The sequence below is a fragment of the Cornus florida genome, unplaced genomic scaffold (assembly GCF_030987335.1).
Source record: "Cornus florida cultivar Cherokee Brave unplaced genomic scaffold, ASM3098733v1 CherokeeBrave_3.0.0_Hap2_Chr11, whole genome shotgun sequence".
In the NCBI taxonomy this organism is placed as follows: Eukaryota; Viridiplantae; Streptophyta; class Magnoliopsida; order Cornales; family Cornaceae; genus Cornus; species Cornus florida.
The window spans coordinates 137,071,915-137,093,421 of record NW_026775581.1 but is presented as its reverse complement, the minus strand read 5'-3'; the positions used below and the strand labels follow the sequence as shown (position 1 = coordinate 137,093,421).

Sequence of the window (21,507 nt, the reverse complement as noted above, 5' to 3'; positions counted from 1 at the left end):
CTGTAATTTTCGTTAGAAAACTGAATATATGATATGCAGATAGGCACACAAACCAATGCAAGAATATAGAGCGGGGTGTCATTAATTAGATTAGACCTTTCCAGCTAATTAACCTTATGCCAATGGAGTAGAGTAGAGTAGAAGTAGGAAAGTTACTCTATGGGTTTTCTTTCCTTTTTTGTTTGTAATCGCTGTGAAAAAGAAAATTTAAATAATTTTGCAAATTTTGGTACATAATTAATGATAAATTGCTACTTAGGTTTGATAAATCGCTTAAGAGAGAAGTTGTTGAAACTTGACACATTTCGTTTATGGGAGAAGAAGTTGAAAATTAATACTCTTTAATCATGTAAACATGTTTTGAAAAACACTGTAAGTATCGAAAGGACAATGTGCAATGCAGAAAAAAAAATCATTTTTGGTTTAATAACATATAAGAAAATAAAATTTGAAAAGAATTATTCTTAGGTGGATTATTTAAAGTGATTTGTATAAGTTTTGATTTGTCATATATGCAAAATACAAGATAGTGAGACTCACAACTTTCTAAAAAGAACTAATTAAAAATTATAGGTCAAGCAATTCATTTTGAAAATTCGACCTAATATAACTACCCAATTTAAAAACAAGCGACCCAATTTATCCCAAGTTCATAGAACAACATGCAAATGTAGGCATTTAAATCAACACATTAAGTGCAAGAGCTATTTTTGTTAGTTGTTGTAGAGCACAAAATTTGTTCATAGAACAACATGCAAATGTAGGCATTTAAATCAACACATTAAGTGCAAGAGCTATTTTTGTTAGTTGTTGTAGAGCACAAAATTTTCGGAATTTATTGTGTTGAGATTGCATTCATATTAATTACTCGTATATTCCCATTAATTATACCAAAGTTATTGGCCTAATTAATATATATATATATATATATATATATAAAAGTTAATTAATTGACAATAGTATGTTGGAGGGGTTTGACAGCCCCTTATTGATTGTTTATAATGGCAATGCCCATGAACACAACCTTATTCCAATTGTAACCAATTAATTATTACCATTTCCAATTAATACTACTAGTAGTAATGAATTTAACTTTGGCAGTCCTATTTTATTAAACTCCAGTTCAACCTCACCCCCTGTATGTGGATTTTGGGTAAAGTGCCCCAGCTTTAAGATTTAATTTCTCACCAGTCAGTGACTTTTGGGGATTGCCAAATAATTGGTGCATCTATAATACAAATACCAACTTTCCATTTATAAATACATTTTTTTCCCCTTAATAATCCAAAAAAAAAAAAAAAAAAATTCACTGTTAGAATGTGAAGAGTTGGTGATTAGTTATTACTCCAACAGCCTTCCAAATAAGATGAGCAATCTAACCAATTCTGACAACATAATACTTGCTTTTAACATATATCTTCCCTGTTTCAATTTAGATGTCGCTTTTTTTTTGGGCAAATTAATTAATAGCATTGACATTAATATATACAATATATATCTATATATAAAATATTGGAGGTTTAAGTTAACTGGAAGTGCAAGCAGTGGTAATATTGTGATGGCATGCATGGAAGAGGCAACTTTGACTGGAAATGAAACAAATGCTACATACCAAAATATTTATTGGCATCTGCACCAATAAATACGCTCCATTATTCTTCTCACCTTCCCCACTGGATCAAATATTTATTAGGGTAATACTCAGTCGCTTGTCCTTTTCAGGGTAGTTGCTTGTTAACTGGTAAAAAAAAAAAAACTTTTGAATTAGATTTTACCATACTCTTTTTTTTCATGTGAATTCTATGGGCAAAAATACTAATTAAAGTCTCTTGCACCTGCGCAATCAATTTTATTATATTTTTGTGAATAAACTATATTTATTTGAATATAATGCATCATCAGTTTTCATGCACAATCTTGAACAAAAAATTTAATTTGAATATGATATTCACACTTCTCTAAAAATATATATACCTTTTAAAATTGAATAATTTTTAAAAATAATTATATAGTCCCAGAGTGCTTTTTTATGAACAATTGTGTCACTCAACTTTTAACCAAAAATTGAACCCCTCCCCTCTCTTTCAAAGTAGATATTTATTTATTTATTTATTTTTTATCGGCTAAAAATTCATACTCCTTTTTGTCTGTAGGAGAACTTGAACTCTTATCTCCTATTTTGGAAGAGAGTAGAGATGCCAATAAGTCGCAGAATTAGGAGAAACACCATTAAAGTACAGCCCGCAGTGGTGTCTTTAGTTTTCTTACACCTTGGTAAATAAAACAAAGTAATTACATTTTGTACAAGAAGAGATTGCACACTTATTTTTTTGGGTAAATTGGGTAAGCGTGTAACACCACCACTTAGTTAAAAGTGCTACCCTTGCAGGATACAAACATATACTAAAGAGGATGTCATGATTCCTTCAAGTTGAGGACCACAACGTTGGTTTGTCCTTCAACATGATACTAAATACCCACTGAAACCCTGTTCGGTACGTGCAACCCAGTAACTCAATCCATCAATTGTTTGGGCCACCAAATTCAATAACACTCTTTGAATTTGGTGTCAGTACTTCTCTAAAGTTCTCAAATGTCTCTCTCACTCGATTGAGTGGTACCAACAATCACTAACTACTTCAGGACCCTCCAAAGTTTTTAAAGTCTCTCTCTTTCTGGTACCATCACATTTACTGAAATGCTTTAACCTTGAAGGACTTTTTTTTACTGATTCAAATTTTAGGGTACAAGTTGACTTTTACTTGTAATAATAAACACTTACTATATAGAAAATGGAAAGGGGTCTCTTGCCTAAGTCACTGGAGTTTGTTCACAGCCTCTGTTTTCACCTTGAAGAAAGATAGCTGTACAAAATCAAGTCATCGGCATAATCACTTGCGACCAAAGATAGATAGCACAACAACTGGAATATTTACAATACCTATACACTACGAAACAATTACAGCAGCAGCACAACAGAACAATGGACATTTCCTAGTGTTTGCATAATACTTAAATCTTACATGCTTGTTTAATTTGGGGTATCACGACTCATCAGGTTTTGGCTCAAGGATTACAGGGATCTTCTCTTTGTGATCACCGCGCAGCACCTCCACAGTCACCTGAACATCAAGACAAATGAATATTTGACAAAGTATTTTTCCTTAAAAACATATACCAAAGTGAAAAAAACATGAATCATCTCAATCCCAACCAAACACATAATGGAAACAATTAGTAAATAAGGAAATTAAACCAGCACATACCGTTTCACCCACTTTACATTGGTCAAGAGCTCTGTACAAATCACTCCCATTAGTGACCTTTTTTCCATTTACAGATGTTATGATATCTCCCAAAATAAGTCTGCCATAGGCATCACGTTTAGTTGATAGCAGACCCTGCAGTTTTGAGATTATTTAATTTTGTGTGAACAAAACATTTCCTTAATCTAAAAAATACACAAGAAAAACGAACATACTGCTTTGCCAGCTGGACCATTTGCAGGAGCATCTAAGACAAGAACCCCACTAACACCCAGTTGCTCCACAGACTGATCAGGAGCAAATTTAATTCCTAAAATTGGCCTTGTGACTTTCCCAAACTTCACCAACTGGTCAACAATACCATTCACCTACCCATGTGACAAAGCTGGATTAGTGACTTACTCTAAAGCAAGAGGGAGACAGAATTATCTTCCTCTATTAATTTTACATGATGCCTAACCTAAAGATTACATACAATTAGGAAAACAAGGTTAAAAAATAAACCTACAGTGTCGACTGGAATTGAAAATCCAACGCCAGAGGATGCACCAGATGGAGAGTATATAGCTGTATTTATCCCAATAAGGCTTCCTGAACTATCAAGAAGTGGCCCTCCACTATTACCGGGGTTGATGGCAGCATCTGTCTGTATAACATCCTGGATCGGACGGCCAGTAGCAGCAGAACTGATTTCTCTCCTAAGCCCACTAAAGAATACATAAAGAACCTTTTAAAATGATAACATTAGTAAGGCAAAAGCTAATATGTATCCATAACAGTAGCACAGACAAAGAGGACCAATATGCATGGTAATGGGTTAATTTTAGTTTTAACGGTGAAATGTACACTTCAGTACATTTTATCACCTTAGCTGACTACACTCGCAACAAATTTACCAATTGTCACTATTTCTTGTACTTCATTTGCACATGCATCAGGATATAACTCCGCAAAGAGCTGAATGGCAGAACAAGATCAGCAAAGAAATCCCAAAATAGTCAACATAAGGATTAAGGGTCTTGTCTCTCAAAAAATCTTACTTGCAGGTATGATGTGCCACATCATATTTTACAATTTATTCAAGCTTTTTCTAATAAGTACCATCCATTGGACATTCACTGAAAGGTCATTTACCTTTATATGATTCCTCAATTTCTCCCAACTAAAAGTTGTCCTTTAGATCAAAATTCCAGTAACCATTTAGCAGCATGTTCTACCCAAAGTTGCAATAGTTTTCACAAAAGCTATATTTGGAACTGTTTCACTAGACAAAATATAATTAAATTATGTGTAAGAAATGCATTGCCCAAACTTCATACCTGATGACACCAGTTGTAAGTGTATGGTCAAGTCCAAACTGGAAAAACAAACACATTTGAACAAAGAAATCGATTTGTCAGTGAAGTTCAATCACATCATCAACCACAATGTGCATTTAACTAAATCATTCAAAGTACATGATAATTGTAAATTTCACAAGACACTAATTTATCAAATTTGCCATTCAAGAGAAGTGTCTAAGGGACACCAATGTCCTGTCAAATTCTTCTTTGAGTTTTATGAATTGAAATACTTACTGAAAGTGTTTAATATCTTTCCCAATTCTATTTGTTAAGGCATTTATCATGTTCATGATTGAGAAAAGCAGCTGTTCTAATTGGAACTCAATGAAATTTTTAGAATTCTATATGTAACCGTGTTCCCAACTGTAAATCAGTTATTGTTGGTAAGAAGTGGGAAAAGAATCAAATAAATGGTTGAAACAATACATTTAAGCTACCATTCACAGAAAAAAAAGATATCAATATAATTTGTTAGCAGTAATTTCATACTCACAGGATTTCCGATGGCATACACCTTTTGGCCAACAAGCAAGTCCGCGGACACACCAACAGGAATGGGTCTCAGTTTGTCTTTGGGTGCATCAACATGCAACACAGCTACATCCTTATCTTGGTCAAATCCAACAACTTGTGCATCAAAAGTTGTCTGGTCAGAAAGAGTGACCCTGAACAAAAATTGCACAAATGTAATTCCAAAAATATATATATAAGAAGCTTATTAAACCTGTATAAATGAATTTCAGGTACACTTCCATATAAATCCAAAAATAAAACAGAGGCCACTGCTCAGTGTTGGTCCCGCTTGCAAAGATGCTAGGAGTATAACGGTCACATACCTACCTTTAACATTATTTCGCACTAAGTGGCTGCTCTCAGTCAGAACCATATCTAATGTCAAACCAAAATATAATTCAACGACTTTAATCATAAAGGAATTCCATGCATCCCAACAGACAAAAATTAAATTGGATGAATATATGCAAAGGGTAACTAATAGCTTAAACTGCAAACAAAAGTAAAAGGGTGAAATCAGGACAATCCAGAATTCAGATATTAATATAGTCCAACAACATCCACACCAACTCAAATCAATAAAAAAAATCCTTAACCGTTCAACTTGTTAGAGTTGGCTATCCATTCTATATGTAAGAATTCTCCTCTAATATGCCATATCTTCCGTTTAATAATGAGCCATCATATATAGTCTCACTACATTCTCCACATTCTTTCTATATCACTCCTGCAAGATCTATGAACAAAGGAGATTAATAGATAGGGGGAGCGCTGAAGAAAGGGCACTCACGTGCCTATTGTAATAGAAATTTCAACCTGAATAAAGCACTCTTTGCTTACAGAAATTGTTTTTCATTGGACATGACCCAAGTCACCAAACCATTTCTCTATATCTCTCTCTCTGTGAATAAACCATTCTTTGCTAACAGAATGAATTTTCATTGGACATGACCTACGTCACCAAACCATCTTTAAATGATTTTTCCTCATCATGTCCTTCATATAAGTAACAAGTACAAAGCTCATTAGTGAAGGCATTTCTAACTTCACAGAAAGAAAAACTGGAAATAGATTACACCCATTTCCAGTAACACAAGAAGAGGAAGAATGAAAAAGTACCTCAGCTTGACATCCCATTCCAATTACACTCCTTTCTTAAAGGTATTATTTTTTATTTTACCATCTTGCATTATGTAGTGCAAGCATATCCGGCCTTAGAATCCAGTTAAATGAATTTCACTTTAGCTTGATATATAGGGATGTGCTATTCACACTCCACTTCCGTATATTTTTGCACTCCACTTGATTTTTTTTTTTATAATATAAGAAACGACATAAGTACCCCCTCAAAAATGGAGTGCAATAGTACTTTTTGGATATTAATGTAGTGTGAGTACTTTTAAAGTACAATTGCGTTTTTTTCCTTTTTAAAAAAGCAAGTGGAGTGCAAGAACAAAAAACGTGGCGTGCAAATATCATTTCTCTAATATACATTCAATATTATCTTAAACACATCACTCCACTCCTATTTGCGGCAGCATTCATCAAGGCTTCTCAGAGGATTGAAATCAATTTCTCACAATAATTGACACCTCATTTAAGTAGTAAATTATAATTTTCTATTTCAGATCATCCTCATTATTATATTATATTGGGTAAAGTGCAGAAAACACCCCTATATTATTGTTTTTGTGCATGATGACCCCCTAAAATTTAATGCGTGGTTGATCCCCTACTTTTTGAAAAATGTAGCAAAGGATCACCCTTCAGTTAACTTTCCATTAGAGAAACTCCATTAACTATGATATATGTAAAATCATGTCTAATCCCATTTTTTCCCTTTTAACATGCCGAAAAATGTCCCTTGGCAATTTTTATATACATTTTCAATTTTTAACCTCTCTCAACTCTCTCTCCAGTGACCTCTCTCTCAATTTTCAACCTCTCATAGTACTCAACACTAAGCTGGCTCCCTCTTTCTCTCTTACATGAACATGGTATCATCTTCGAGCTCAAGAAGCCATTGCTAACATATATCATCCTAACTGGAGTATACATATATAATTTATGTCAATACGAATATAAAATTGATATGCATGAGAAAATCTGTGAAGGCCATGTTATTATTATCCTACTATTTGAATCCATTTATGAAAATGTTAATAAAAATATATATATGTATAAAACTTATATTTGTATCTATACATATTTCATTTTCATGCAAGTGCACTCATATATAAGATCTGATTATCTAAGGTTCACATAATTCATAACTTTGTTGATTATATTTGAACTAGTATACATGTGTTTAGAATGAAGATTAGATTAGTACTGGACACAAGTAGTAATGGCCGGGTCTTCATTTTACATGTCACACACACATAGATAGATTGACATAATGGTTCAGTAAATTGATTGGAATAAATATAAATATGCATGTATATATATCATGCATGTATGATCCTGGGTGTAGTTTGAGGCCTATGGTTTCAGGACTTATGGTTGTGATAATTTAAGATAGTTATACATATATTACAATTATATACATAAAATAGAGATGAGTTGTAATAAGATGAGTTTAGGAATTACCAATGATATGCAAAGTACTCAATTTTAAATAACTGAACTAAACAGCACACATGCCTAAATGATCATACATAATTGATAGGGTTGCAGAACGAGATGAGTCTGTTGAATTATGGTTATAGTGGGTTTCTTGTAATCCCAAACGACGTGGTTTAGGATATGTCCCAAACGGTTCAAATTCGCCTTTTTTTCCTCTCTTTTTTCCCAGTGAAAAAACAGCCTCCATTGCGGTTCATTCTCTTCAAACTATGTTACAAAACCCCAGTTTCATGTCTTAAACTTAATCATTCTCTTTCAAAGTTTCGTAGTAAGAGCAAGAATCCTTGAATAATTCATGTAGCTCTAGAGTCTAAATATCTCATTTGTTCTTAGATAGAGGCATTCGAGTCCTATTCCTCCAATCTTCAAGCATTTTCTTAGCATCTTCAGAAGTTCAACAAATTAGTTGAGGGATGGGAGGCAGTTAGGTTTATTGCATCATCATAAACGATAGACTCAATTAAAATATCATTTGAACCTATACCTTTATTTTTATCTTATAGAAAGTTATATAACAACTGCTTCCTAAGTTCCCAAAATTACCAAGGACCAAAACAAGGCTGGTACAAGGTGATTAAAACATAACTAACAGTGAGGACTGAGAATCAGACAACAATTCCTTACTGCCCGAATGTCATTTTTTAAGTGACGGTAAAAGAGTAAAATTCAATTCGATTACCCAGCCACCTCTTATCTACAAAAACAGTTGTTCGTAGTAATTCCAACAGTATGGGTCTGGGATGGCTTACGGTTTTCTAAAAGCTACTCCGTACTATCTTACAGTAAAGCAAGATGATTGTTCAACTGATCCATGGACGAATTTGCAGTCATATAGAATTTAGAAATCTTCATAAGCCAGCACCTTCAATCAAACAACCTCAGGACTTGCCGAAAGAGAGATCAATGAACTTTCTATAAAATGTCTGTGAATCTGATCCCCACAGCCAAGGGCCACCTCAGAAAAATGTATGACAAGGCCATCATCCTTGCCTTAATAGTTAATTCCATATACATGGGGTCGGCCAGATGAATCCTTTTTTTTCTTTTCTTTTCTATTATTCATTATATTTCCTATTATATTTACCTTTTAAAAATCATATTTAATAACTTCATACCACGTTAATTTGGTCGCCCTCTCAGTTTCTTACACTCTATGAGAACTAATCTTCCTCTTCTTACTTGCGCATCTAATGGCCTTCGTTGTATGTGTCCATACCATCCAAGTTTACTCTTAATCTTATTTTCTCACTTGGGTGTCACTCCTAATTTTTCTCTCACACTGTCATATGTAACACTATCTCTTCTAGTCACTCTAACCATCCATCTTAACGTTCCTATTTCCGCTACATGAAGGTGTTGTTCTTGTTTCTTTTTTAAAGCTCAGCATTCTACTCCATGTAGAATAGTTGGTCTAATAACAATCGTATAGAAATTTTCTTTTAACCTATTTGTTATTATTTTATAGCATAAATGCAACTAGATTGTCTCCATATTGTCCACCCTAATCCTATTTACTAGTTATATTACTCCCTCCGTCCCATATTAATAGTCCATCTTTCCATGTTTAGTTGTCCCACAACGTATTATATGTTCTAACCTTCCCAATTTACCCTTATTGCATTGAGAGGATAAAAGTAAAAAATAACATCACTTTGAACCCCACCAATTCAACACAGAGGGTGGAAATACATTTGCAATAAAAAAGTATTAAAAGTCAAACTCTTAAAAAGTTAGAATTTTAGAAGTGGACATCTAAAGTGGGACAGGGAGTACTATCTCTCTCTCCATCCTTTTGTATTATCGAATTAAAAATCGAAAATAATTATTTTGAATACTCCATCGGTTTTGAAGCTTGATCATTATATTATCAAGATCCAAATATTTAATAAATTTACATTTCATATACTCTGTTTTAGTTCCTATTTCCGCTACATGATGGAGGTGTTCTTCGTTTCTTTTTTAAAGCTCAGCATTCTAATAACGGTCCTATAGAATTTTTCTTTTAACCTACTCGTTATTCTTTTATCGAATAAATGCCCCTAGATTGTCTCTGTATTGTCCACCCTGATCCTATTTTATTAGTTATATTACCATCTATCTCTCCATCCCTTTGTATTATCGAACTAAAAATCGAAAATAATTATTTTAAATAATCACGGTTTTGAAGTGTGACCATTATATTATCAAGATCCAAATATTTAATAAATTTACATTTCATATACTCTATTTTAGCTTTGACTAATTCTCAATCCTTTTCATTCTAAGGCAATTCTCCACATTTCATCTAAAGTTTATATAGAACTCGCTAGTCTCACCACATATTAAACAAACTTTAGTTTTCATGTTCACATATCTTTACGCTTTTTCTAAGTCTATAAAAATCATATGTAGATCTCTTTGCTAACTCCTACGTTCTTCAACTAATCTAGTCTCACCTCATTGTTAATCTCCGTTGCATAAATCCAAATTCGTTATACGATACCGTAGATTCATTACTTAATCTTTGTGTTATTACCCTTCATAGTTTCATTCTATGACTCACTAATTTAATTATATCCCTTTTATTTCTTGAAAATTGATACTATTGTATTTTTCCTCCACTCATTTTCCATCATGTCTTCTTTGTGGTTAGACACCATGGTACACAGTGAGGGAACACAAAAGTTTCAAATTTGAAAACCAAAAGGGCCAATTAGTCTTCCAAAAACCACCTTATCTTTGGCCCATGGTCAGATCATCATGCAATCAAGCGCATCTTGAACTAAATCACTAATGATGTTCCCACTTCCTAGCACTCACAATAGTTTCCAAGTTATTACGTAGAGATACCAGATAATGCCAATAAAACAAAAAACAGCATTGTTCTGATTCACAAAAAAAAAAAATTATGAAGGGACAAAGAATTGATTGCACCACTTAAACAGAACAGAAACCATGACCAAGGGGAAAAAAAAAAATTTAAATAAACCCAACCAACCTGAGATCAGATGCACCACGAATCACATGATAATTTGTGACAATGTGGCCTTCTTTATCCCAAACAAAGCCTGATCCAGAGCCCTGAGGCACCTCCAACACATCCAATGTAAATGCATCCTGCCTAGAACACATATATCACATCAAAATCAAATCCCATGACCTATTTTACTTAAACCTAAAAAACAGAAAACTTTTATACAAAATGAAATAAAAAGCCGTATCTGACCGTTGGTCTTATTAGTTTAGAGCGTTTGGAGAGGCAAACTGGATACACGCTTAGTATTTAGCATTGCTTGGGTGGACTCCACCCCAAGTTACAGACCTAACCATTTCATTTTGCCACACAAAAGGAAATAAAATATATGGATTCAACGACACGGCTCCTCACATTATATATTGATCATCGTCAGAATTGGAGCCATGAAGGGATCCAGTTCATTCACTGGCCCACTTCTCTTTTTCTTTTTATTTTATATACATAATTTCTAATATTGTTGCCCCTTAAAAATTCTTAAAGTTATACATTCTTTACCGTATTTAGCTCTTCTTCTTCTTCTTTTAAAATTTTCTCTCATCTCTCACATTGTTCCTATTTGACACTGTTTAGCTCCCTCAAGTTTTACATCTTATCTCTTAAGTCAAAGAGTAGATCAACATTATTTGTTGTCCCAGAATCTCAGCTATGAATAGATTCACTTGCAGTGATATGAAAAATTGAAGATGTCAAAAGAAAAAAAAAAAATAGAAAGATATATTCAGTGTGGAAATCAGAGAGCATGTTATTATATAATGGTAAAAAATATATAAATATACATTGCCTAATTCAATAATGAAGGCATATTGTCTGTTACAAAAAAATGGAAAAAAAAAAATTAAAAAAATAAAAATAAATAAAAAGGAAGAAAAACAGAGAATTTACTGTGTAACAAGATCCGAATGAAGAAAATATTTTGATTTTCTGGCCTAATGTGAGATAAAGATCCAATTGAACCACCACATGAAGAAATTTATATGAACAATTTAGCGAACCTCTGTAGATGGACAATGTATCCAATTTAGAGAGAGAATCAAACTCAATGATTGGAAACCACTTATTTAAAAAAATCTAAATTGGTAAGAGATGAGAATCCATAGTCAAGATTTGTCTTAATTGAAATACATTCTTATTAGCGAACCTTTGTAGATGAACAATGTATCCAATTTAGAGAGAGAATCAAACTCAATGATTGGAAACCACTTACTTAAAAAAATCTAAATTGGTAAGAGATGAGAATCCATAGTCAAGATTTGTCTTAATTGAAATACATTCTTAGTAAGGTAATTAAAAAGATCTCCGCCACAAGTTATATGATTTTTTTTTATTCTTTTTTATCCTACTATAAATATCGAAAGTCGTCCTCACTGATCATTGTGATTTTAATCTAGAAACTAATCCGTTCATATTAGTTCGAATGCAATTCTTGTTCTGAAATAGTGATTGTAAAGCATTAAAATATGATCAAACACAGGAATCACCCTAAACAGAACCAAACTAATCCGTTCATATTAGTTCGAATGCAATTCTTGTTCTGAAATAGTGATTGTAAAGCATTAAAATATAATCAAACACAAGAATCACCCTAAATAGAACCAAACTGGGCTAAATACACTACAATTCAAAATTAAACACAAGTAGTGTTACCGGGCAGCAAGATTGGTGATGTAGACAACTGAAGGCGTGTTTTCTTTAAAAAGACGAACCGTAGCGAGCTCATCGGACTGCAATTTCCTAGGCGAAGTCACTACAAAGGCTGAAGCCGAATCAACATCGGCGATGAAAAGAGTGAAAGACAAAACTACAGAGGAGAAGAGAACCAACAACGTGTCCAAAGATGATGCCAAGTGGTTTCTGGTGAATAGAAGCTTGTGGAATCTAGAAGGACTATTGGAGCAGAAGGTAATAAAATTACAGTGTGATCGGTAGCGGAGAGCAGAGAGAATAGGAGAGAGATGATTAGGGCTTTTGTTAGGGGAGGGATAGAATCTTGATATTCTAGAGCGAGAAACAATTGGAGTAGCAGTAGGTGTAGCGGGGAAGAAAGCGGAGACGGGTGAAAATGCAGCCATTCCTGCGCGGACAGCTGCTGCCAAGAGATTGTTTATTAATTAATTAGTTTGCTTGCATACAGAGAGATATGTGATCTGTATCGTCAGTATACTTTGTATCGCCACTGCATGAGTGACAATAATACGCCAGTTATATTACAGGCTCCCCACCATTTGATCTTTAATCCGCCTCGTTCATCCATGTTCTGGATGAACGACGGCTACACTGGAAGCTTCCACACTTTTTTCCGGATGAAATTTACATGCCAATGAGACAGACCTACCTGATCCAGCTTAGTAACATTTGATATTGCAAGTGCAAAAGATAGATCAAAACTTGTACATAATTAAAAATATTAATTTTAAAAAGACAATCTTTATTAGAAAATACTCCTCTGTCCCTTAATAACAGTATAATTTCACATTTCACACTTTTTAAGGCAACAACTGTTGGCAAAAGATGCATTTCTAAATTTGTCTTTCCCTAAAAAAAAATAGGTTATTGATTTTTAATGGGCTTCACTTATTTTTTTGTTTCAAAAGTAGGTCCATTTATTTTGAAATTTTAATTAGTTTAATTTTTTAGAGATAAATTAGGAATGTAATAAAAAGTAATGTATTAATTTTTGAAATGTGACAATTAAAATGGATCAGCAAAAAATGAGATAATGAACTATTAATATGGGACTGAGGGAGTATAAAAATGAAAAACTCGTGTTGAATCCACTAGCTTTTTCCTTTCTCTCTTTTTTTTTTTTTTTTTCAATGCCGTTGAATCCTCTGAAGACTAATAATTTACCCAAGTTGATGGTACAACTTTGTAATCAATAGTAGATCAGTGACTTGTGTTGGTTGGAAAAAAAGTGAACTAATTTATATCGACTCCACAGCTCTATCAGGGATTCGTATATAACACACACATATATATATATATGCATGTATTTATTCTACCATCAACAAAAAAATCCATTGAATGAGTTGAAAATCTAAATAGATCTGATTAGTGGAGCAGTTTATGAATCCGACACCCCAAATTAGGAGATATGAACAGTGGTTCAAATTTACGAAGAAAAGTAGTAGTCCACTAAGTGTTCAGTTACTTCAGTAGCCTACTTCACAAAAGGCAAAAGAAAATAGATAATATACTAGAGTATTACAAAATTTTTCCCAAGGGCCTTAATTCCCTGGGCATGCCATCAAAATTCTCAGAATTTACATCAGACTGCAGCACAGGTCTCTTTCCAATTTTCCAGTGGATACCCTCCGCTAGATGCTCCTTGTTTGGTGTCAGCATTACAAAATTTGGATCAGCCCTTTGATAACTGCATGAGAGAGAGAGAGAGAGAGAGAGAGAGAGAGAGAGAGAGAGAGAGAGAGAGAGTAGTAGTATTAATAAAGCAACAAAATTAAACTAGGACCGATTATCAGAAGAACTCAAGTTCATATGATCATAACTCAAAACAGACACGAAGATTCTAACTTTAAGGGAACAAGAAGGAATAAAAGTAATACAAACCTCGCTTCTCTAATATTGTCTACACGGATGCCAAATCCAAAAGTTGACTTTCCAATGACACGATCTCTCGTAGCTGTAAACCAATGGAAATAATTGCACATGTTACATTATATACTTAATTCTAACAACAACTAAATGTTGCATTTCCTGTTAATTTGAAGTTGTAAACCCATCAATGGAAAAGATATAACTTGTCATTCATTTTCTGAATTTTGTGAATTTGTGCCTCACATAGAATACCAATTCAACTTAGGCAAATCTCACAATCCATCTACCAAGTTTTTGGTATGCCTGGTCAACATAAAACACACACTCTAAAAACTAAATAAAGATTCGACACGGTATCATGGAGTGAAGCATTTTGAGTAAATGTAAATTATCATGTATAAAAACGACCGCAATGTAACAAAAAACACAAAACATGGAAAGAAATGCATGTTATACATAGTTAAAGTAAAAAATTAGGTAAATTTTCACGGTTCTGAAATCTGTGATATGGAATTCCAAAATCAATGCATGAACCACCAACTAGAAGTACCTGAAATGCTAAACGTGAATGAAGGTTTCCACCATGACTTAAATGCTAAAGCTACAGACGAGCTAAGAGGCCCCACCTTTCCCTGTTAAGATAACTTCCATAGTTATAAATTTGATATGATCAAAAAAAACAAATTGAAGATTGCACTAAATAGGCTACCTTCAACATGACGTTTTTATTTGCTTGCCAAGATGCAGCAATTTGAAAGGTGGAATCTGGGATGTTGTTTGATGTTTTGTCATCATCAACCCTTTAGCACAAGGTTACATTGAATTCAAATCCCATTCTAAACGGCATTGGTTAGTTATGAAGTAATCACTTAAAATACCTCGTCTTTTTATTTTTTTATTTTTTTTTGACAAGTATAAAATACCTGGTCTTTAACTCAAAACCGAAGTCAATATAATTTGTAATTCCAACTACTTCATTTTCTTCGAGCGGATTCTTCACCTATGTAAATTGCAGAAAACAGCCATCATCAGTAGCATAATTTGCTAACCACGGTCAGAATATACTTGCGGCAAGAAAATTTAATTTTTAAAACTCGACTATTTTCTCAATTTTTTCAGAACGATCATCAGAATGTGGTGTTTAACCAACTTTATTTTCTTGGATGAATGCATGCCGTAGAGAGAAACATACCCGTCTTTGGACCACCACATGTTGATAGAATGAGGCAATGAACTGCAGTTTGGGTTTGCAAAGAACATTTCAGTAGAAAAGTCCATAATGAAATATAAATCAAGACTATAAAGTAAACAAATTGCAGTCATCAATGCATAGAATGAGGCAAGGAACGGGACCATTATTTAAAGAAACTTGGCTGTGGAATGAGCAAGTCCAAAAAGTCGTAAAAACAAAACAGGCGTGCTATAAAGTTTGGCAAAAAACTAAAAATAGTGAAACCTTTGACAAAATATAAAAAAGAAAATAAAGAAGATAAGAAAGAAGTGAGGCAAAGCATAGAGCATATGACTACTTATAAACCAAAAAAAAACATAGAGCATATGACGATTTCTATTCTAAACTAGGCACAAAAGATGCGGAGAAGAATATATATAAACTTGGAGGTACTCATATTTTTTCTTTTTTATCATGGAGGTACTCATATAATAGGCAGTAGAACAGGAATGCACACACTGACCTCTATGTTGGGAAGTTGTATGTAACTTATGCTCTAACCATATTTAGTGAAACAAACATGGTATACTCAACATTAGCGCAGTCTGTAGGTATCTTGGTTGGACAACGAATAAATAGTTGAACAGGTCTAGTCATATGCACATGACCATGTATAAGAGTCCACCATAAGGAAAATATGGGTGGGAGTCCCACACCCTGGATCCACTTGTATATTCTTTGGTGATCAGTTGTTCTGTCTGATTCCCCAGTAAAGTAATGAAGCAATTCATCATTTTTCTATAAGAGCAGACTGCACCTCAAATTGTCATAGTGATCTCAATAAGCTCTCTAACAATTCATAATTGTTTGGGACCAACAATTTATTAATTAATAGGTTTATCAAGCATTAAATTTCTCCAATTATGATGAGCCCAAAAAAATAAAAATAAAAATCTAACTTACAATATGAAATAAATAATAAAAAATAATTCTTCAAAAGCACAGTGCTCACGGCGGGCAAAAACACAGTGCTCAAGGCTCCTGCCATTGCGGCGGTTCAAATGTTCACAACCTTACCCCGCATGTGAAGAGGAAATAAAAATAAAACATAATAGTATTTAAATATATTGTTAACTATACTTATCAAATATATATATATTGTTAACTAAATTTTAATTATTAGAGGGCCCAATATTTTGGGGGCTCCCTGTCTAAACTTCTCACCAAAACATCATCGATGCTGTGTTTGGAGCAAATGAGCCAAAAACCTAAAATGGAAAACCAAGTATTGCATGTTGCTTGCTCCCATAGGCATGGAAGTGTAGCCAGTGCTTGATTTCATATCTAAAGTACTGAATAAACTAAATGCAATATTATATATTATTAGTCTACCCAACATCTGTTTATGCAATAAAGAGAAACCATTTATATATCAATCATGTCCCAAACATTAAGAAATCTAAAATAAACTCATTCAATGTCGCACCCTTGTTGTTCTTTTCATGTCAGAGCCCATGTTGTGATATGAGGGGAAAAGAACACGAAAACAAAATGCAATGTTCTATTATGCTTTCATGAATAACCATGAAAAATATATTGTTCATAATTGATACTTTATTAAGAAAATATCCTGAGTTAAATACATAGTCAATCAATCTTTTTTCTTTTCTTTTTTTTTTCAAATTTTTATAGGGGCAAGGACATTCCAATCAAGCTAGAGAGTGGGTAGTATATGGCTTACAAAACCAGATTAATATTGGTGTGAGCCGAGAAGTGGTAACTCCTTTGATATGATACAGTCTGTGTATATTGTATAACTGTAAGAAGCCACTAAACAGAAGGAAAAAAAAAAAAAAAAGCAATATATATATATATAAATAAAGAAACACTAAAATGTTTTCAAGGATTCTAAAATCCTTCATAAGTGATATAACAAGACACCGAATGACCTTTCCATTCTAGATACCAGGAACGAATGAAACAATGTTATTCGGAAAGTAGAGGGTGATCAGTAATCGTAGAAATATCATCCGAAGAATATAGAGGTCAAAGTGTCAAACATCTAAACTATGATTTAAGATCAAATGATCCTTTTCTCTTCAATTCTGATTGATGCTCAAACTTTCTAGTTTCTATCTATAAATTTAAAATTGGAAGACAGAGAATTAGACCATGAGGTTTCCTCAGATTTATTCTAAAAATGAAATAAGAAGATATTCCATGACAAACAAAATGTCAGTAGTTAACGAAGATGTGTATTAGACTTACTTTATGTAAAAGACAATGAAAATCCATTTCCAGAAATTCTTCAGATAAATTATGAAACTAAATAAAAAGGCATAAGCGATGGCAGAACAACAGTGCAGAAAACTTCAAATTTTAGCAAACCTGAGAATTCTGAGCAAGTTCAAGACCAAAATTGAAGGATGGGCTCAGAGGACTGCTTGATCCTAGTCCATAGCCAATAGCACAGTTCCAATTTGCTAAATTTTTAAATCTTGATCGATCTTTGCTTCCAACTATATTGAACAGTATCAAAAAAGAAAGCACAAAAATTAGTCTTATCCAGAAGAATGGCACGAGTGGTAACCATAAACAGTATGTGAAGCATGCCTTAAGTTCAACAGGATAGAAACTTATAACACATTTAGTAAAGCAACTCATTCAAATAAATGACATAAAGGTTAAAGATGTTTCCCTCCAAAATACCAACACGTTTTACTCATATGGAAAAAATAAAAAAAAATAAAAAAATGCATAAGTTGATCCTCTGACAGCTAATTTTTTAAAATCATTTTAATGAAAAATAGAAATTTGAGAAAAGCAGCAGCATATCCTTGCTGTAGAAGTGCAAAGCAGCAACAGCTGAAATCAGCCTCAACTAGAGCATTTCTTACATCAGTAATAATGTCAAAGACAATTGCTGCTACTTTATTAGCATTTGTTATGAGATCTTCTTCGATTTTCTTCCATTCTTATTTGTTTTTTAATCTCCTGATATGAGTCTATCCTTTTGTGTGGAGTTTATCTCCTATTGACAAGTAATTGTGTTCCTGTGTATGCCATTGTAACATGTATATTTGTTTTCTATATTAAAAATTAATAATTCTTAGGGAAAAGGGGGAAAAAATGGTTCCTAAACATCAATTTAATTATTTCTTTCTTTTTATCTAGTTCTCTCATTAGTGAAAGTTAATAAAACAGAACTTTCTTATTTTAAAAAAACCATACAAAAATTAAAATTAAAAAAATCCTTCGAGTGTTTGAAACATAATCATTGTTTATCAAGTGCCAACAGTCAAAAAGTGCTAAAACATGCATATCATATTCTTGAAAAATCAACACTAGGTCATTGATGGTTACATGAATTAGCATTATTTCCAAGTTACACCAATAGAATGTCAAATACATAATAAAGAGAAAGCAAGAGGTGAAAAGCTGAAACATGTGACAAGACCAGCAAATTACAAGCCATCCAGAAGGAAATTCTCTCTAAATGAAGCAAGTAGCATACAAGTAAAGAGTGCAGAAATTGAACTTCCAATTTTGTACAAAGGGTTGAGATGTGGGCTGTGATAAACTTACATTGTGGCTCATATTGCACCCCAGCAGTTAACCTTCCTATCTTGCTTACCAGCCACGCACTCTTTGGGAACTCATCTCCCACTACATAGAATTTTAATCATATTAGAAATTTATTTTCATCGCACAGCTTGTATGTTCATATTTCACCATCTAAATCCCAAAATCTGTGGAGCATAGTAAACAAATCAACATCCCTCATGTTTCAAAGCAGCCAGATATAATCCAGTCAGCAACAATAAAATGTAGGTTAAATAATAATTAAATAAAATGTGTACAGTTGCCTGTCGAATAAACAGGGGAAAAATAATCCTACAAAGATGTTATGATAGAGATGCGTATAACAATTAGAAGTGAAGTTTACAAGCCAACTAGAGATCACGGACAGAAGCACTGAAGCATAAAGAACAGCAATTGATATACAAAATTACAAATAAGAGTAAACTCATTAACTCGCAATACAAGTCACATACAAGAGAAAGGCATAAGTGTGGCTCCAATCGACAGATTCCCCGAGCCGTATCTCAAACCCATAACACCAAAATCTTCAGAAGATACTCTGCATCATCAGGTAAGCTTTGTAAAAGTAAGCTACTGATATAATTTCATACCAGCTTGCTTGAGAATCAATGAGATAGTTTCACTGATGGGAATATACCTTTTCTTTAAAAGCAGTGGGAAAACTCCAAATGCTCCAAATCCAAATTTAGGGTAGTAAGCGCACGATCGCATTTGTAAAATCCTAGTGTAACATGCAAATAAATACTCAGAGAAGAATGGTACATAATATGTTTACAGAAAAAAATATTTCTACATCAACAAAGTGATCCTTACGGTTCAGAGTTTGATACGAAAAGGTCCAAGAATGTGTGAGGATCATCAACATCACTGAATGGAAATGTCTCAATGTTATTTAATAATCATTTCATAACATCTTTGACTTTGATTAAATAGCACAATAAGGTCCATTGCTGAGCAGCACAAAAGTAACAAAACTGACAATGTGGTACCTTTGCCAGCGGAATAGTGCATTTCCCACAATTTTCTCCTCTGGCTTGTGATCGAGTGGACCTGAAACCTAAACAAGCTAAGGGGAACAATATATTTCTCCTTGCTGCTTATATCCAATAATTTCTGAACCAAAATCTAAAATTTTAATTATTAAATGACTAAACAGTTGCAATGAAACAACTAGAAGCTATAGGATACAGTTGCAATCAAATCTACATGAGGATCATCAATTGGCTTTAGCATGACTCTTGTGTTAAAATGCCTAGCTTCTTCAAAGTAATCCTCAAAAAGGCATCTCAAAGCAAGTTTCCCAAATAACAAGTTATATGATGACTCCAACATCCTGCACCACCTCACACGTACAACAGTTAGAATTAATTTATCTCAAATCTCAATAATGCTAGAAACTAAGTGATGTACATAAAAAAACCAATGATCAAACATATAAATAAAATTCATTATTATAAGACCATGTAGCAATGGAAACAACTAATCCAATTTGACCACAGATTGCCTATTAAATGTGATGAACGAGACACTAACTGAATAAAGGGAATTTAGTCCACATATCAAAACAACAAAATTAGTTCAACAAAAAAGAAAAAGAAAGAAAGAAAGAAGGAAAGAAAATACATTTAAGTTCAGACCAATCACCCAGGACCAAAACTTTGTGAATCACACCACAAAGCATCAACAGATGCTACTTGACGCCAAAATTGAACTATTCACACTCAGGTTTGCTTCAAAATCAGATGGCTAAGTAAATTGTCTGATTATTAAAACTAAAAATTAAAATGAACCATAAATGTTAATACGAATCAAAATTTTGCAGCAGCGCATTAGAAATACTCGACCTACACAATAAATTAACAGTATAAGTTTCTTTGGGAGGAAAAAAATCTACAACCCCAACAATGTGTTGACCTAGCAATAAAGTAGGCAATTCTCGAAATAGATATGACAATCTGATATTATATTGCTCAAATACATATTTATATACATGGAATTGATGAGAAGGATTAGGGAAAACCTGGTACGGGCAGCAAGAGGAGGGAAATCGAAGAGCGGTGGGACCAACACCATTGGCGGTGGCGGTTCTTTGGTCCACGATAACAAGTTCCCCATTTTCTCACTCTCTCTCTACAATTTCTGCAACACCTTTGAAGGAATCGATCTGCAATGCAAAATTAATCAAAAATAAAGACAGAGAAAGTGTGTGTGTGTGTGTGTGTGTGTGTGTGTGAGAGAGAGAGAGAGAGAGAGAGGAAGAATAATAGTAGGAAGGAAGTTACTTTGGCAACTGAAAGTTTGGAACCCTCGCCCGCGCATCTCTCCGACTCCGCGACTACTTCAAGCTGCAAAAAGAAAATTGACTTTTAAAGTAAAAAAGTGAGGCTCAATAATAGCTTGACAAATAAGCAGCTTTAA

At 33.5% G+C, this 21,507-nt stretch overlaps 2 protein-coding genes across 4 annotated transcripts; both read right to left on the bottom strand.

Moving 5' to 3' along the window:
- Positions 1-1,290: 1,290 nt before the first annotated feature.
- Positions 1,291-12,885, bottom strand: LOC132282369 (protease Do-like 1, chloroplastic). 2 transcript variants are annotated; one of them, XM_059784024.1, is made up of 9 exons: positions 12,408-12,885; positions 10,725-10,847; positions 5,103-5,274; positions 4,586-4,623; positions 3,775-3,973; positions 3,482-3,634; positions 3,267-3,401; positions 3,024-3,122; positions 1,291-2,864 (listed from the first exon to the last, which is right to left on the bottom strand). In XM_059784024.1, the coding sequence occupies exons 1-8, from the start codon at positions 12,830-12,832 to the stop codon at positions 3,045-3,047; spliced, it is 1,323 nt and encodes a 440-aa protein (XP_059640007.1). In that variant the 5' UTR covers positions 12,833-12,885; the 3' UTR covers positions 1,291-2,864; positions 3,024-3,044. The 2 variants fall into 2 exon arrangements, with proteins under 2 accessions (XP_059640007.1, XP_059640006.1); XM_059784023.1 differs by lacking the exon at positions 1,291-2,864 and having other exon boundaries at positions 2,866-3,122.
- Positions 12,886-13,776: 891 nt separating this feature from the next.
- On the bottom strand, positions 13,777-21,461 carry LOC132283398 (uncharacterized). Of its 2 annotated transcripts, XM_059785336.1 has the most exons (15): positions 21,372-21,461; positions 21,110-21,253; positions 20,278-20,422; positions 20,079-20,146; positions 19,903-19,956; positions 19,727-19,810; positions 19,542-19,627; positions 19,072-19,152; positions 17,875-18,005; positions 15,508-15,549; positions 15,239-15,315; positions 15,025-15,115; positions 14,866-14,947; positions 14,328-14,400; positions 13,777-14,133 (listed from the first exon to the last, which is right to left on the bottom strand). In XM_059785336.1, the coding sequence occupies exons 2-15, from the start codon at positions 21,202-21,204 to the stop codon at positions 13,965-13,967; spliced, it is 1,278 nt and encodes a 425-aa protein (XP_059641319.1). In that variant the 5' UTR covers positions 21,205-21,253; positions 21,372-21,461; the 3' UTR covers positions 13,777-13,964. The 2 variants fall into 2 exon arrangements, with proteins under 2 accessions (XP_059641319.1, XP_059641320.1); XM_059785337.1 differs by lacking the exon at positions 21,372-21,461 and having other exon boundaries at positions 21,110-21,330.
- Between the last annotated feature and the right edge of the window lie 46 nt (positions 21,462-21,507).